Source organism: Chelonia mydas, chromosome 25 (assembly GCF_015237465.2).
Source record: "Chelonia mydas isolate rCheMyd1 chromosome 25, rCheMyd1.pri.v2, whole genome shotgun sequence".
In the NCBI taxonomy this organism is placed as follows: domain Eukaryota; kingdom Metazoa; phylum Chordata; order Testudines; family Cheloniidae; genus Chelonia; species Chelonia mydas.
In genome coordinates this window covers 12,972,661-12,990,578 of record NC_057858.1, presented here as the reverse complement: position 1 = coordinate 12,990,578, position 17,918 = coordinate 12,972,661, and the positions used below count along the sequence as shown (strand labels likewise).

The following is a 17,918-nucleotide window of genomic DNA, read 5'->3' as shown; positions in this document are numbered from 1 at the left end:
GCAGTGACGTTTCCCTTTGGCACCCTGGTGCAGCCCAAGGTAACGTCACACAACGTCACAAGAGAGGCAGCCGACAAGCAGGGCCCGGGGTGGGGGTGCGCAGGGGAGCGGGACACGACTGCTCTGACATGGTGGAGCTGGACCTTGAGCAGCCTCCGAGCGGGGCTCGACGGGGAAAAGGTCACATAGCTCCGGTCTCTCTAGTGCTTGCGAAAGGCCTGAGTGGTGCTCAGATCCCGCTGCTGCTGTTCCTCACTGAGAAATGACACCGGGCTAATAGCCAGGCACTAATCGCCATTTTGCCTCCGCCACGAGCACAGCGGCAGCAGCTGATGGCAGCGCCCGTGCTGACCCCACCCTACCCTGCGGTCTCTGTGCTGGCCCCCCGGCGTGGGCAGCTGCAGCAGGACAGGGCTGAGGGGGGGAATTCCCCGTCTCCCTGACGCCTCCCACCGGCCCTCTCATTGTTTTTTAATTTTATCCTGCAAAAAGCATTTTAAATCTAACTGAGCGGCTGGTGAGAGGGGCCAGACTGGCATCCTTCAGGGCCGGGGTCCCTCGGCAAGCTGGCACAGCGTGGGGGACTGGAGGGCAGGTCTCCCCTACCCTGCTACCATGCTGGTAATTGGCCTCACCTCCATGGGGCGAGAAGTGAGTTCAGTCTGTGGGTCGTGTGGTTCCTGGCCTCAGCGCTGACCCAGGGTTCTCTCACTTTTCTCAGGGAAAAATGTCATCCTGGCAGCTGAGCTCTGACAACTCGTCACATCTGCCACAGCAGTGAAATGCAGCTCAACGGAGAGACTGGTGCAGACTGTCACCGAGAACTTCTGGGCTCTATTCCTGGCACTGCCATTGACTCCCTGTGTGGCCTCAGGCATGTCACCGCCTCATTCTGTGCCTCAGTTTCCCAATCTGTACAATGGGGATGATGCGCGCCACCTGTTTCCCAGGGAGGGCTTTTGAGGAGTCATGAAAGCACGTTGAGCTCCCCCGGTGGAAGGCACTAGAGAAAGGAACAGGATTGTTGTGTAGTCATGGATTCTCCACGCTGGGTGTCATCTGGATTTTTGCAGTCAGGGCTGGAACCAAACACAGCAACCAAGAAACAAAGGAAATACCAGCCTCGGAAGGTCCAGAACGGCATTTGCTTCCCTGGAGAAGGCCCTGTGTTTGTGCCTGCCCGTCCCCAGAGTGCAGAAGGTGCAGGAGTCTGTGGTCCTGTTGCATATATCGCAGTGACTCCCGCATTGGAAGGGGGCGTGGGCCATTGGACACAGGGCTACCCCCAGCGCAGACGTTCGCTCCAGCGACAGAAGGGGTTTTCCATTGTGGCAGGATCTCCATCTCCCCAAGCGGCGCTAGTGAATTCAACAGAAACATCCATCCACTGACCCAGCCACATCTACACCGGGGCGAGGTCAGCGCCGCTCCAGCGCTCAGAGGGATGCCATTTTTCACACCCCTGAGCGACGTTTTAACTGTAGATCAGGCCACAGAGAGGGGCTAGCCCCGCGGAGGGGAGCTTGGCAATACGTCCGCTTCCCCTGTGGCTGGCTCTTATGAGAACTGGCTGCCCAGCCCCGGCGCTTAGAGCCCTGGTGCCTGGAGTTTGGCTCCATCTGAGCCAGAAGGCAGATCTTGGCCCTGTGGAGACGCTGCAGTTCTGACGCTAGGGGTACGGCTCTATAGGGCGTGCAATGAAACATCCCCCCACCCCAAGGCCGGGGACTCTGATGCACTGAAGGGTCAATCTGTTGGCGGTGGAGGCCTTGCGATAATGAATGCCGAGGTGAGACCACCCCCAGAGGAGGGGGTCTCCTCCCTCCAGAGCACCTGGCCATGCCAAGGAAAGCTGCCTCCTGCCACTAAAGGGTTAACAGCCCAGCTCCTGGCCTGAGGTCCGCAGGGATGGGATGGGAGCCTTCGGCAAAGCATGAGGAATCCACGCCTGGAAACACCCTCCTGTGGCGAGCTCTTCCCAAGGGAGGAGGTCGAGGCGCTGGATTCCTGGGCACACCTGGAATGGACTGGGGGGGGAGGGCAGAATGTCGGAGGCACCTGCCCCCGTCACAGTGAAATGCAGAGGTTCCAAGTGAAATGGCTCCAGCCTGCTTTCAAGGTTCACGGCCCCTTTGCTATGAACTGGATCCCCACGCCCGCCTCCCCCGCCCCCGCCAGCTGCAGCTAATCTTAAATTCTTGGCAGGCGCAAGGCTCGGAAGTAGGAGGCAGCTCCCCGTGCAGGATTGGGGCTATTGGTTTCTAGGAAGGAAGACTCACAGTTTGTCCCTATGAGCAGCATAGCAATTAGAGAGGGAAAACAAGAGCAGATTAATGAGCAGTCCCGGTGCAGAGGAGAAGGGGCAGACAGGAGAGGAGAGGAGAGCGGAGAGCGCACACGCACACCCCCACGCACACCGTTCGGGTCCCTTCCGACTGCTCCGCAGGCTCGGGTGCAGCTGAAGGGGCACGTGTCAGTCACGCGGCGCTCGCTCCCTTAAACGCCAGAGCTCGGGACGCGCTCCCTGTTTGATGGGATCCGCCCAAGCTAAAGAGGAGGCAAAGGGCCAGATGCCCAGCTGGTATCCATCAGCCCAGCTCTGCTGGAATCAATGGGATCAGAGCCCCAGCGGGTGTACATCAACCTGGCCTTGGCCTCTAGGATCCCAGCTCCATTGATTTCACTGGCTGAGGCTGTGGCCCACGGGTGTGCCTGAGATGACCGAGGTGGGTTATTGTGGTTCCTCCTTGAGTGGAACAGCATGGGGCTGTCAGCCTCCAATGACCAGACCGTGCCCAGCGGCCTACCAGTCAGTGGGGCTTTCGTTCAGGCAGGAGGTTGCTTTCCCATCCAGAGGCTGTGGGTTCACTCCCTGCTGGTGACCCTTGTTACATACGGCTGAAGCCGGCAGCAGCCAGCCAAAGGGCCCTTTCCCTCTCCTGGTGGGGGGATCACATATGCAGGGGTCCCTAGCTCTGGTCTATTTAAGGGAGCCCGGCGTGTCTCCAGCCGCACGGGAGGCATGCATCTCAGTGCCACGCCCCGGAGGGCCCGAGCCCCTCCAAAGAGCCCTTGTGGCCCGCCCTCCGCCCGAGGAGGAGCCCTTACCTCTCGCACACACGGACCGTCCAGGCGGCAATGATCCAGGAGGAGATGCTGAAGACCAGCAGCACGGTGCCGGGGCAGATGGTCATGAGGGTCTTCATGATGAAGCGGGTGTTGAAGTTGATCTTGTTGAGGGCGCCGATGCTGCGGGAGGAGGCGTCGGTGAAGAGTTTGCTATGGAGCAGCATGACGCGCCCGATTAGGTAGAGCCGCAGGAACATGGGGATGGAGAGGATGATGTCCACATCGGCGTCGGCCACCGAGGTGGTGTAGGTGAAGGCCAGCCGGGCTGTCCAGGTGAAGAGGTACTGGCCCGGGATGGGGTGGATGGCGCACACGATCAGCTCCAGGCTGATGAAAAAGATCCGCTTGTAGGTCATGGCTATTCTCCAGTCGTCTGCCCCGTTGTCCACCATGAAGAGCTGGGCAGGGAGAGGGGAGGGGGGTTAGAGGTAGGGGGTTGCTTTAGGATGGGCCGAAAGGCCCAGCAGCGGCTAACAAGGAGCAGGCCGGCGGTGTGGTGTAGCGCCGGTGGGCTCTACGCCCAGCCCTGCTGGCTGACCTTGGCCAAGCCCCTTCCCCGCTCACGCTGTAGGCTCTGCAGCGGCTGGCACAAGGGGCCCGGGGCTCAGGTGGGGTTCCCCAGGCTCCAGTACAAGCAGCGGCGAGAGGCTCTAGCCAAGGAGTAAGTTGTTAGCCCCGGCTGAGTTCAGCGTCTGCCCAGGAACAAGTCCTGCCCTGCAGAGCTAACGCCCGAAACAGAGCAGGCAGCTGAAGGAAGGTTTGTTATCCCGCATTTACAGGGGAGCCAGGAAGCAAGGCCTAGGAACTGACGCACTTAGGCAGGCAATGAGTCACTGTAGAGGTGGGAATTGAACTCACCCCGCTCGGTGCCACCCCCTGCCCACGAGAGCAGGCTTCCAGTCCTTTAGTGACACCCGCCTGGACTGGGGATATAACAAGGACCTTCCTGTTTTCCCCTCAAGCCCCCAGGGCCAGATGTGCAGGGCAGAAGGGGAGAGACGGGTAGCCGAACGAACCCTGCTCTAAATGCAATAGATTTATAGAGGATTCGTATCGCCCATTGAGCAATGCATATTTTTCTTCTGCTTGTCATCGGCAGCAGGTCACATGTGGCTCAAGGCAATAATTGCAGCCAATCATAAAGTTTTAATGGGAAATCTCTGAGCAATTTAGCCCTGCATTATTCTTCTGGGACTCTGCCAGGCTTCTCCAGAGCCCACTCAGCCCTGGAACCGGGTGAGAGGGCTCTCGGGCAGAAGCCCTGCCCAAAGATGGATTCCCCATGTGCCACCTGCAACAGCTGGAGCTGTTCGGCTGAGTAATGACTGTACGCATCACCCAGCCCAAAGCCACTGCTCGCACATCTGCTTCTGCATCAGCTTTGCTGGCAGGCTCTCGTCCCAGGGTCTGCTGTGGAGATTTTCCAACTTCCTCTGCATTCACACAGGTTGCACAGAGCTTGCTGGCTTTGTCTGTCAAGTCAGGGTGGGGCGGCCCCTACGCAGGCCCCTCTCTCTGCTTGTCTATCCATCGCTCTCACTAGCTCCCGACAGTAACCATGTCTCAGCGCGACTACAGATAAACAACCTCCCAAAGGGACTCGGGGCACGCCTACCCCGCAGCTGGAGCAGCCAGACCTGCACTAGCTCTGAACAACCTCAGGCACTAAAAACAGCCACGTGGCCACTACAATGAAATGGGCAGGCCGCCCCAAGTACATTCCTAGCGTCTCGGGCGGGATCGCACTCAGGGCAGCGAGCCCCTCCCACCGCTCAAGCCACCGCGGCTACACTGCTCTTTTCGCGCACAAGCTCGCTCAGAGCTAGCCCCGGTATGTCCGCCTGAGCTGGCGTTTACACCTGCCAGCTCAAACGTGGACGTACCCTCGGGCCTGATTCTCCATTGCTTTGCCCCTGCTGACGTCATCTGGGGCCAGATTTGGGAGCAGGGAACAGGGGAACTGTGAGAAGGTGCCGCACTCGACTGATTTAACCTGTGTCCTTGCTGCAAAGGAGGTGGGTTACCAGAGGGCAGCAGCCGGGCTGTAGCCTGTATCCCCAGCCCAGGCAACTAGTCCAGGGTTAAAGTACCACGGAATTCAGGTGAGAGGTTTGGGTGTAAGTTAGAGGCAGCTCCGGAGTCAGAGCCTGGTTAACACTGCAGTGAAACAGACCCAGGAATTTACAATATCCCCCTAAAAGGGTAGGCACCTCACTCCCTTACATGCCTCTGGAAATCCCCCTAAGCTCCTGTCTGCATCTTTAGCTGCTCATATATCTGTGTAAATCTGGCCCTTACCGCTGTGTAAAATGCTACCAGATCAGAGGAGTCGTGGTTTGATCTCTGGACAAGTGTAAATGACTGTACAGGCCCCAGTGGAACCCCATTTATCCGATCTAATTGGGATCGGGGCCGGATCGGATTTTCAAAAATTCTGCTAATCAGGAGGGCCCCGCGAAACTTAGTTACGTGCTGCAGCCCCAGGCGGCAGGGCTCTGGCTGTCAGTGCTCCGCACAACTTGCTGGTGTGCAGTCAACAAGCTAAGATATTCAGTGTTGCCAGTTTTCAGGGTTTGAGCAGGAGTTTCGCAATATCTGGTGTCCCGGCTTCCGGAATTTGGTGATTTTGTCAGAATCTTGCCAGTTATCTTTTTTATAGAAAGCAAGTCAATTGCTAGCCCTCCTGATTGCAAAGAAAACCTTCAAAATGTGACTGGAGCAAAACCCCAAAGGCTGAAAACCCCAAAGGCAAACGAGCGGCAAGCCCACAGCATTGTTATTTTAAGCCAATCTCAATATTTTGGGAACTGGACTCATGAGGTTTGAACATTCGGGGTTGGCCAGCCCGCAGATTTCAAGTGCTACTTAGTCTTCTTGCTAAGGTTTAGGATTTTCCAGCCATATTTTCCTAAGTTGATCAGTATTTCCCTGTGTTGCCGTGTGAAAAGTCCCCGCAAAGTGAAATTAAATACACAGCAGGTGAGGAAATAGCAGCTGTACAGATCCACAGAGCTGCGTCCCAGATGGCAGGACTCATCTGAGACTGGCCTCTCTCTTCCTGCTGTGCAGAATGGGAGAGCTCGCTTTCCTTCAATTAAGGCATTAAAATCCAGCTCCCTAAGCTCTTAAAGCATTACCATCGACTTTCTCCTGGCGAAGCTGCGGCTGCAGGGTGAATGCTGTGACTTCTCCTAACAGCTGCTTGGGGACACAGAGCTCAGCCATTGTAGAATGGATGGTGCTTTGCCTTAAGGGGACATGATCAAAGTCACATCGGGTGTAGCCGAGATGGTGGGCATTAACAGTAGGAGGAGAGTTTACTGCCCAAAGGGGCTAGATTGCAAACCAGAGGCAGCGCAGATAGGAGAGAGGTTGCTGTGGTGATCTTCAAATGGACCAGGTGCCAGGGTCAGAAAGTCCCTGGATAAAAAAAAGCAACTGATTTTTGCTGTATCCGCTCCTTCCACTCATCTCTCCGTGGCACCAGGTGCCATCTCTGAACCCTGGAGACTTTTGTTTTCCTCTCAAAACCCAGCTAGAAAATCCTGTTATCAAGTACAATTCAAGCTCCAATTCTGCAACCTGTTCTGCGTGGATGGAACCCGCTGGGTCTACGCAGAGCTCTGCTGGGGCTGGTTCTCCATGGCTCTGCACCTTGTGTGGTCACCTACCCCAGGGCAGCATGTAAATCGCTGACATGCGAGGGCATGGGGTGGGATTGCAGCTTGTGTAGATGGACCCGAGCTCCTGTTCATCTAGCTGGCGCGTGTACTGGAGCAGCCAAAAGGGGTCCCCAGTTTGAGAGGGCCCCCAAATGACCTGGTGCGTGGGATCGTAGTGCCATTCAGGCTTGGCCTGGCAGTCCCCCCATCATGGCAGAGGGAGGGCTGGGCCAGACCTGAGTGGCGCTGCGACCCTGGGTAGCAGCTCCCAATGCCTGGGGCGGAGATCTGGGCTCAGCCCTGCAGGATAGAAGCCGAGCCACTGCTGTGGGGTACGTGCAGTGGGAGCTTGTTCTCGGATTCCCCCTCCCCCGACACTCAGCAGGAATTTTTTTGGAAGGGTGAGGGTTCTAGATTTCAGATTTTGCCCCGGGTGCCCTAAAAATCACAGAAGGAATGCACCAGTGCTAAAGCCTTCAAACATCATGAATCAGATTGCAAAGAATCATGAGATTTTTTAAAAAAATAATGCATTTTGGGTTGTTCTCTTTTTACAAAAGCTGAGCTTCTCAGGTAATCACCTGACTCCAGCACCTGGTACTTTAAGGAAAAACACTACATATTGCAAGACTCAAAAAAAAATCACCAGAGCTGGCAACACTGTCAGTATCTGCAACGCACACACCAGGGTTTCTTGCTAGAACGTGAAACTGATGAGATCTTTTCCTTGTCCCAGACTAGTGAAATGCAACAAGTAAATAAAGAACAAAAGGTGACAGCATATACAGCTTATAATTTAACAGTAACAAGCAAATACAGCTTGTTTTAACATTAATAACCTACCGGCTAATTCGTCATACAGGGAAGGACGTTTTTTAAGATGTGATGTTGCACCTTTATAATGAATGTTGTCATGCCAACCTTAAGCAGGAAGCCGCCTCCTCGGTGTATGTGCAGGAGGGGGTGGCAGGTGCTAAACAAGAATAGATCTTAAGAGGGACATGGGTCTCCTGTACTGGGGAGGATTTCACCTGTTGATCAGCACTGTCTCAGAGGAACGGTGCCACCTAGTGACTCACCAGCATGGCTTCCTGCAGCACCTACTTGTTCCTTGGAGGTCTCCCAACTACTAGGATCCACTACGGAGCTGAGCTGGGTCAGGTTAGGTCTGTGGGCACCAGATTCTTTTAAAAGAGCTCAAGGCCGGATTTCCAGCCCGTTGGGTGCTGGGTACTTGGGAAAACTTGCCGGCAAATGTCACAATGGGAACCTGCTGACCCCACTTGAAAATCTGACCCTTATGCAGGGGCCTAAATGGGAGCCGAGTTCTTGTGAAAATTTGAGCCCAGCGGAAGGTGCTGAGCCCTTGGAAATGTGGCCCGCAGCTCTTCTGAAAAATTCTGGCCCGTTCTGCTCCTGCTCCTCTTAGATCTGACACAGTTGCAGGGCTCAGAGACAGCCCCAAACCACCCCCGCTCCAAACCCCTTTGAACTTTGCAGGGGAGGAAGGAGTTGAAAAGTTGGGATCCAGGTCTGAATTTTGCAGCTCTGAGCCATCTCTAGGAAAGCTACAACATGCCCACCCAGCTGGGACAGCTAATCAATCACCCCTGTATTGCAGTGGTTCTCAACCGGGGGTACGCATACCCCTGGGGGTACACAGAGGTCTTCCAGAGGGCACTCAACTCATCTAGATCAGTATTTCTCAATGTGGGGGATGCAACTCCCAGGGGGGTCATGGGATGGGTTTGGGGGGGTCACAAGTGCAGGGCCAGTGTTAGGGGGTAGCAAGCAGGGCAGTTGCCCAGGGCCTTATGCCACAGGGGACTCTGCGAAGCTAGATTACAAGCTTCAGCCCTGCCGCCCGGGGCTCCGGCTTCAGAGAAGGCTCAGAAGTGAAAAACAGGCTCAAGTGTGACACTGAAATGTAAGTACAATATTTACACTCCAGTTGATTTATAACGATATGGTAAAAACGAGAAAGTGAAGTGTGCTGTGACACTTGTGTATTTTCACATCTGATTTGATAAGCAAGTAATTTTTAAGTGAGGTGAAACTTGGGGATACGCAAGACAAATCAGATTCCTGAAAGGGTGACAGTCATCTGGAAAGGTTGAGAACCACAGTTTGGACAAACCCAGGTTCCCACGAGGACCACCGGCTTCGTGTCTCAGGAAGGGAGAGGGGTTGGTTTGAGCACATGCAATGGGATTCCCAGAGGAACGTTCCTGTCTGATTTCACACTCCCATCAGCTGTGCCTGGTGACGGCACAAACTCCACGCCGCCCCCATGAAATAGGGGAGGGGACATGCTTTGGGGTGCGCGGCTCACCTGGATTTCTCTGGCATGGTACATGATGATGAGGCCCAGAAGTATCATGGTTGAAAGGCTGATAAGGCATTTCAGTGCAAATGAATATGAAGACTCCTAAAAGGGAGACAGAGAGGAGCAGCATCAGGCACGGTTTCCCCCTCGGTCCTGAGGCTAGTCACACCGTGGCCCGTGGCAGGGAGGCTCTGGACTCTGCCCGTTCAATAGTTTATGGAAAGGCGCGTACCAAGCTGTTGGGAGGGACTCACCGTCTTCGCATGGGCCAACCACGGCGGGGTGCCACCGGGCATGCAGCAGGGATCCCGACTCCAGGAGAGAGCCTATCTCTTGGGCAGGCCATCAGCCACTCGCACTGAACTCCAGGCTGGGTTGCTGGCCTCTGGGGGCAAATCTCCACAGCAGCTGAGAGGTGGAATCCCCAGGGCCGCGGACGCACCCGGGGTAGCCCTGATCAAGCTTGCAGGCTACAAATAGCAGCGTGGCCATGGTCTGGTGCGGGCAGCAGCTCAGGCTGGCCGCCCAGCTACGTACCTAGGACCTTGGAGGGGGTTGTCCTTGGGCGACGAGTTCATGCCGCCATGGCCATGTTGCTATTCTTAGCGCACGAGCTCCACCAGAGCTGGTGAGCGTATGTCTACCTGAGCTGGGGTTCATGTCTCCCAGCTGCTGCCTGGACGTACCCCCTGGCACCAGAGGTTGGCTGGGAAGCCTGCGGCAGGGGTTAATACTAACCCTGTGCCCCTCCCTACTGATGGTCAGCAATGATCCATTAAGCCTCCCAGCTCCCGCATTAGGATCCACATTTATTTCACAGACAGGGAAACTGAGGCATAGAGCTGCTGAGACACACCCAATGTCACCCAGGAGGTCAGGGGCGGAGCCAGGAATGGAACCCAGCTCTCCAGAATCCAACCCTGAGCGTTAGCCCTTGAACAGGCTTCCTCTCTGGAGATCCCAGAGGCAGCCTCCAGTGTGGCTGAGGGGGGCAGACGCCACGTGATCAGTTCAATCCAGGGATGCATTTGCCACATGGACGTTAGCAGCCCGGGGACCTGTTCTGATCCCTAGGGCCTTGCACAGAGGTCTGCCGGCTCTCCAGTGACAGATGTGCATGCCGGCTTCTGTAGCAGCAAGATCTGGGGCTCTGTAGTCACAGGGAAACTCCCCACGTGCCCAATGTGCAGTCGACAAGGGGCGCGCGGGACAGGTGAGCTGCATGGCAGCGTGCAGGGGACAGGCGGGTGTTTGCCTGAACGATTCTATCTGGTCCCACACCCCTGCCGTTTGGGAGATGATTCATCAGCCCTGGAGAGAAGCCAGCTGAGCAAGAATGATAAAGCATCTCGCTGAGCCAGGACTGTTCACACTGTCAGCACAAAGCGCCCATCAGCATCAAACGTCGCAGCAAAGAGCAGGGTCCATTAATCCTCAGTGCAGCTTGGGGGAGGAGAGCCATCGCCGGGCCGGTGCAAACACAGACACACAGGAATGGGGAGGGGCGCACACACGATGCACACAGAGAACAGGTACACACGCACATAGATGGGTCCATGCATGTATCCCTACATCGGTGCACGCACACACACACAGACTCTGGGACACATCCTCCTTTCCCCAGACGAGACGCACCCACCCCACACCCCGGCACGCCCATGTGTGCGCACCCCCACAGCAAGCCGACGTTCAAACACGCTGGCAGGCCCGCTCTCTCTGTCGCCCTCACACACTTTCCTTATCCCTTATGCGTGTTACGGTGGCACTCGGATGGCTGGCGTGCCAGGCGCTGTACGAACACAGCTGTCGCGCACTCACAGGGCCTCCAGCCCCCTGCTGGACTCACCTTGGGCAGAGGCCCCGCCCGCGTGAGACCTAGGTACCAGATAAAAGTTCCACTTACACTCCAGGGCTGGGACTTCCCGGACCCTTTCCTTCCAAGGGCGACATACAGGCCTGGTTCCCACAGGGCGTGAGGGGGACTTATGTGGTACCCAGGGCTCGCGCCAGCCTCTTCTCTGAGCCAGGCACGTCTGTCCCCCGAGTCCCCGGCCTTTCGGCTTCACGACCGGCCACGGTCCCTACCTTGGTGTAGACTCCCCAGGAGAGCTCCGTCTCCGTCACCATGACCACGATGCCGAACATCCCGAAGATCAAGGCGTAGTCGCTCAGGCGTTTGCGCTTCTCGAAGAGGGCCCGCCGGTGGCCCAGCCGGTACCCAATGTTCTGGTTCTTCCTCTGGTTCCGGGAGCGCGCTGCCGACTCCTCGTCCGCCTGCAAGCTTGTATCCTTGGCCTGCTCGGTTTTGGAGACCACCACCTCCAGGCCCGAGCTGTGGAGGGTCTGCAGGGGCTGGGTCTCGGCCCTCAGTTCATGGAGGTTGTGCTGGGAGGCGCTTAGGCTGCTCAGGGGTCGGACCACGCCTCCATTGTACTTGCAGCTGTTCATGGCTATCTCGGTGAAGGGGTTGGGCTCGCTGAACACTGTCTTGGATCCAGCATGGTTCAGAACCTGGGAGTCCGCATTTACCTGGAAGGAGACGGAGATGGGGCTAGAGAGACGCAAACCCGGGGGCAGAGAGACGAGTGGGGAAAGGGGAGAGCTCGTCCCCTTCTCAGTCCGAGTCCCCCGGGGCCTGCAGCCTCCATTCTACAAAGCAGGATTTGAGCTAACTATTAGTCTGTATCCCTAAATGGCCCCTCAAGTGTTACTTATCTAGCATCACAGAGGCGCCACATGGACAGAGAAGGGAGTGCAGGCCCTGGGCTGTTCTCAAACCTCAGACCATGGCTGCTAAGAGCAAGCATCGGGAGGTGGCCCACGGTGCCCACCTGCACAGTGGTGTGTGGCTCTAAACTGCACCCCTGGGCCGCTCCTGAACCCCGGTTCCCTGGCAGCTGCGAGCAGGCAGGCCGTGGCGCCCACCCGTAAGGCAGGGAGACCCCTGACATTACCAAGATGCAGAGCTGTGGATGGCAACCAAGCGTGAGGATAAAGGCTCCATTAGCAAATGGATGGGGAGGCCCAGAGGCAGGGACCATGCTGGGTGAGAGGGTTGCAAGGGCCTACCCAGAGGTGAGGGGCTTGTCTGCCCAGCCCTGCCCAACCTTGGAACCATTGCAGGGTGAAATTCACCCCCGGGGCAGTAGACCAGGAGGAGAGGACAAGGCAGGCATGGGGAGGGGCGTAATGCAGCTCACATGCTGTGGTGATGGGCACTCTACAAAAAGTAGGTAGAGAAGAAAGAAAGAAAGAAAGAAAGAAAGAAAGAAAGAAAGAAAGAAAGAAAGAAAGAAAGAAAGAAAGAAAGAAAGAAAATTCAGCAGCCTCTTGGGACACAGGTACACATGCAAGGGGGCATGGTTACCTGATCTACTCACTAGACAACACTCCCTTCCCAGAGCTGGGAATTGAACCCAGGAGTCCTGACTGCCAGTCCCTGCTCTCACCTCTGAACATGCCCAGAGATGCCCACAAAAAAATCAACAAACAAACAACTCAGCTGGTTAAAATACTTTGATCCCAAAGGTTCCCAAAAGGATTTTGTAAACTTCAGCTCTGCACAGGGATCCCTTCGACCACTGTGGAAATGCGGCCACCTCTGTGGCGAAGTGCACTAGCCGCATAACAAGTCACAGCAACAGGGTAATGCAGGAAGTGAAGAATTCCGTGTACAGCTGAAACCACCCCTGGGTGGGGGGTTGGACAGAAGCAGGTTATATCACACTCCCAGTCAGTAACCAGGCCCGGCCGGGGACGCTAATAATCCAACCAGCGGACCAAATTTGGTCATGAACCCTGGCCACATGCCACCCGAGGCATGCTGTGCATACACTAAGACGATCGTGGGACTTGAATGATCAGTTTCAAATCTCATCTAACAGCCAGCGCCCACTCGTAGAGCCCTGGGCAGATACGAAATCTGTATCCGCGTCCGATTTGCGATCCACAAACATGGTCCGTGGATATAAAGCAGATATCTGCAGATCCACAAGAGCTGAGGCACTCGCTCAGAACAAAGCGCGCCCCCATGTAACTCGCCGAGGCGTCAGGATCATGAACAGCTGTCAGGGGTGTGATTAAAAATTACTGACCGACACAGCATCCCAAATGTAAGTAGCTCTCGCTGGTCTCCCATCCGACCCCTGCTTAGCAATGAGCACTGGCAGAATCACAGCATGAAGAACAGTGGCTGGACACCTGCCAGGCTACCCTCCCTCACACCCCTTCCTTGGTCCACCACTGCTTTGGCGTCCAGGGACCCAGCATTTCAGAGGCTGCTGCCAAGCGGGAAGGGAACAGCTGCAGCCTCAAGAGTGGGGTGGACAGGTCTGTCTGGGCCTCCCTAATGAGGCTTTGATTTTTCCTGAGCTGTGTGGAGCCATCGCGCTGGCTGGCGAACAGGTCTTTCCCCGGAGCTGATTAATGGCCTGCATCTGGCGCGGGGCACGGGCTGGGGAGTGAATCTTCCGTCTGTTAGCCAAGTGTCTGCACGTCAAAACAGAGTGCCCTCAGCAGATCTGGAATAACGCCTCACCTCCCACTCTGGAGCCAGTGCAACGAGGCCGATAGGCGAAGCCACCGTGTGCTCCAGCTTTGAGGCAGGGTCACCAGTGAAGTGAGTTTGTTCGGGCTTAGTATAGTTGGCAGGGGGTTGTTATACAATCACTGTCCAAAGCAACGTGACTTCCAGGTTCTCTGCTCGCAATGGAGCCAGGGCAGGAAGAGAGGAGGAAAGGTGTGTGTGTGTGTGTGTGTGTGTGTGTGTGTGTGTGTGTGTGTGTGTGTGTGTGTGTGTGTGTGTGTGTGTGTGTGTGTACATACACACGGCTATACAGTCACAGGAACATAGGAACTGCAACACTGGGTTGGACCGCGGGCCCATCTAGCTAGTGTAGAGCAGGAAATTATTTTCCCAACCCAGGAGAATTTTTGAGATTTTGAAAATTTCTCCCATCCTGAATCAGGACAAAGTCAAAATCGCAAACATTTTCACAAACTGATAATCAAAAAAAAAAAGAAAAGAAAGAAAAAGAAAAGAAAAGAAAAGAAATCAGAGCGGACCAATCAAAATGCTTTGTTTTGATCGTTTCTACGCATTTCATTTTGATTTTGACTTAAAAAAAAAAAAGAATTCTTGTAAGTATAAATTAAGTAAAATTTTGAAACAAAAAGCGATTATGAACCAAAACCCGAAACAATTCACTTAGAAAATGGCCAAACATCCAATTTCAACTATTTTGAAACTTTTTTCCAATTTTTTCCCCAATCAGATTAGTCCAAACTACCCTTTTCTCGTGAACAGTTTTGATTTTGAGAAATCAGCTTTTTCAGATGTAAAAACGTTCCCGGTCAGGTCTATATCCAGCCTGTCCCCTACATTAACCAGCAGCAACTGGGTCAGAGAGAAAAATCCTGCAGGAGGCACTGTTGGGATAAGCTGCTCCCTGGGAAATTTCCCTCCTGACCCCTATTAGAGATTGGGGCTCATGCCCTGAAGCATGAAGGTTTCTAGCCCTTCCAAAGCCCTTTCATAATTTACTGGCTAGTCTCACTACACGTTTCTTTGCTTTGCTTTTCTGAGTGCTGCTAAGCTGTTGGCCTCAATGCTGCCATGTCCACGGGCTCACTGCGCCCTGGATGGAAAAACACTTTTTTTTGCCAGATGTCAATTTGCCATCTTCCAGCTTTGTGGAATGGCCCCTCTCGTTCTTGCAGTCACATGAAAAGCCTTTTGATCAGGCTCGAAGCAGCCTGCACGGTCACAAGCCCAAAGCACTGAAGATGAGCTCGAAAATCAAAGCCCTCTTTCTAAAAAGCTGTCGGATCCTAAATGCAGCAGGGTTGAGGGGCTCTCCCGGGCAGACAAAGAGAGGGGACAGACGTGGTGCTGAGCACGATAATCCATCCCCTGCTTGACCCACGTGCAACAGGGAAAGGTCCCACGAGGGATGGCTTCTCGTCGCATTTCCAAGCACGTTGGCAAGTGGGAAGCCCCATCCTCTAAAGCGGTCACTGAGGCCTCCAACAGGGCTCTGCTTTGCTCCTGGATACACCTGAGACAGGCCATGAGAAATCGCCCCACCAAACGGAGCCCTGCTCTCTCTGCACCGGGTTCAAAGCCCACCAAAGTCAATGGGAGTCCTATTGCTGTCCACTGGCTATGGAGGACATCCAGATCAGGCTGACCCTCGGGGACACTTCAGAGAGCCCATCGAGAGACCCGAACGAGCCTGCAGACCCTTGGGGTGATGAGGGACAATGCTACTAGCTTGTGCAGCAGGGTGGCAGCCAGCTGGTTGTGGGCTACAGCAAATCCAGCCCAGTCTCCAAAGCCAATCCCATCTCGTGGCCATGGGGAGAAATCAGAGGGTCTTGTTTCAGCTCCTCGGGGATGAGTTTTGAAGGCCAATGTCCTAACAGAGGTGCTTGTTTGCAACCTCAACAGGGAGGCTAAGGACAGGGGGTGAGAGGGGTGAGGCTGCATTATCAAAGCCACGGCCCCGTGTGACAACAGACAAAAGTGGGGGGACTCCAAGTTCCGAGACCCTCCTAGGCGCAAAGACCGTGGGTGCCTGTGTCCTCCTTCGACCTGGGGTTGAGAACCCATCACCCCAGGAGATTCAGGTAAGATAGCCCCTCTCCCCCTGCAGAGAGAGAGCTACATACCACACACACACGCACACGCACACACACAGCCACTCACTCACAGGGAACGCTCCCCGGGTGCCGGACCTGCTTCCTTTAGAGAATCTCTTGGGAAGAACAATGAGAACGAACGAAAGAAAACCAACAGGATCAAAACCAATCCTTATGATTTGCCCTGGATTTCCAGAGATTTCAGCCAAAAACTGGGGGCGGGGCAGGGATTATGATCCATTGCATAGAATTCCTGATCGGCGCAGAGAAACAGACCCCCATGAAAAAGAAAAGGCAAGGCCAGCCCCACCCTTGGCAGCTGGGAGCTCAGATACCACGGTGATGGACATAGGTGGAAGATGGCCTTGTGGCAAAGAGGCTAGGTTGGGGCTTTAATGGGGGCTCAATATCCAGCTCTGCCATTGGGTCTCCAGTCACTTCATCTCTCGGCCCCATGGCTCCCTGCTGATCAAGTTATAATTTCCCATCCCAAGGGGAAGGGGGAGGTTTAGGGGCAATCCAGGGGAGGGTTCCAGGTACCGACCCCCGGAGGCACTAAGCGCTCCAGGCACAGGACTCCTTCCCGTACCTCATCTATCCGAAGAGACGTGCGCCACGCAGCTCCTGAGAGACCTCATCAGCTCAGTTCTAAATACAGTGAGCTACAGGAGGGCATTTGCGGTGTGGAGGTGTGTACAAAATATACCGTACTGCGGGTCAGACTGTCTCTAAGTGTCTGGGCAGCTGGCCAGTTCCAAGCGTAGCACTTAACTGCAGAGCATACTGGAAAATAGAGACCAGATGTACAGTGTTGTCCAACTTTATTTTATATATGGTCTCTATTTTCTAATGTGTACTGCAGCTACGCGTTAAACTCAGGTATTGCTAGAAAAAACACATCCCTCTATTGCTAAGGTTATATGATAAGCACAGACACCTAATCTGTATACACTGATTGTCTAGACAGACAGGCCTGGTAGGGGCTAATATAGGTTTTGCACCAACATGCAAATGCCATCTCAGAAGGCAGCTCTCGGCAGAGCATGCAGACAGCTCCGCTGGCCCACTGCAGAGCTGAGAGTTACACAGATCTGCAGAAACGACCTGCAAGCAAGTCCTCCACCAAACTCCTTGCTACATGGAACAGCTGCAGGCTAGCTAAAAAAAAAAAAAAAAAGGGAGGGGGGGAGAGGAGCGGCCGCGTGTGTGCGATTTCCCAGGCCCACAGGCAACAAGGCCCTTTAAAAGCATCCAGCAGGTGCAAACTCACCCGCCGGCACCCAGCCACACTCATAAAATCCACCTGAGTAGCTGGGAGCAGGGAGGGTTTAGAGGGCAGGCTGGCACCGCCGGGCTGTTGACTCTGGAGTGGGTGAGTAGTGGCACAGAGAGAGATGGATCTGGTCACCCGTGGATCTGTGGGTGGGTGCTGACTGGGGCATCAGAGGCAGGCCCAGCTTCTGGAGGGTGACTGATACAGCGAGAGAATAAGCAATCCGAGTCTGAGTAAGTAATAATATTTAGCCCTCATACAGCCCTTCGCTTCTTTCAGCTCTGCACAAACCACGGCGCAGAGGAACTTGTCTCCAGAGAATAATCCCACAGTAGGAGCAGCCCTGACCTAGTGCTGTCACCCCAAAGCAGACACACAGGGATCCCGCCACCGACCACTGAAATGCAGCCACCTCTAGGGCGCAGCGCACCGTCTGCTTAACGAGAGCCGCAGGAACCCTTCGTGACAGCGGGTTGGCTGCACGGTTCATCTGAAAGGCACCATCCGAAGCTGCACAGCAACAAGTCAGGAGCGATCCTTCAGCACCAGGAGCTCCTGCACCACTTGTATTTTCCGTGCTGGTCTCCCATCCAGCTACTGACCAGGCCTGGCTCGGCGTAGCAGAGAAGACCCAGCACCGTGACAGGAGGGCTATTCCCAGAGAGCATCCCCACTTCACACCTGGCTGGCATGGAATTACTCCAGCCAAGAGCTCCCTGGTAATTGGCTCTGCCCAGTTTCTTGCCACCAGGTGGCAGATGGAACAAAATCTCCTCTCTGTCCAGTGCTTGGAGACTCATTTCTCCAGGGCCTTTGAGAGTGACACGACTTGTCTGAACAGAAATTAATGAACAAGGATCACAGGAACAAAGTCAAGGGAGCCAGCAGG

The 17,918-nt window shown here is 55.0% G+C and overlaps 1 protein-coding gene across 2 annotated transcripts in view; it reads right to left on the bottom strand.

Moving 5' to 3' along the window:
* Nucleotides 1-17,918, bottom strand: part of KCNN1 (potassium calcium-activated channel subfamily N member 1) — a 78,347-nt gene that overhangs the window by 19,702 nt on the left and 40,727 nt on the right. For both annotated transcript variants that reach the window (XM_043536155.1, XM_027834352.3), the window contains exons 5-7: nucleotides 11,203-11,646; nucleotides 9,124-9,219; nucleotides 3,109-3,527 (exon numbers count right to left, since the gene is read on the bottom strand). In XM_043536155.1, coding sequence (XP_043392090.1) covers nucleotides 3,109-3,527; nucleotides 9,124-9,219; nucleotides 11,203-11,565 — 878 coding nt within the window. In that variant the 5' untranslated portion in view covers nucleotides 11,566-11,646. The remainder of the gene's footprint in view (nucleotides 1-3,108; nucleotides 3,528-9,123; nucleotides 9,220-11,202; nucleotides 11,647-17,918) is intronic.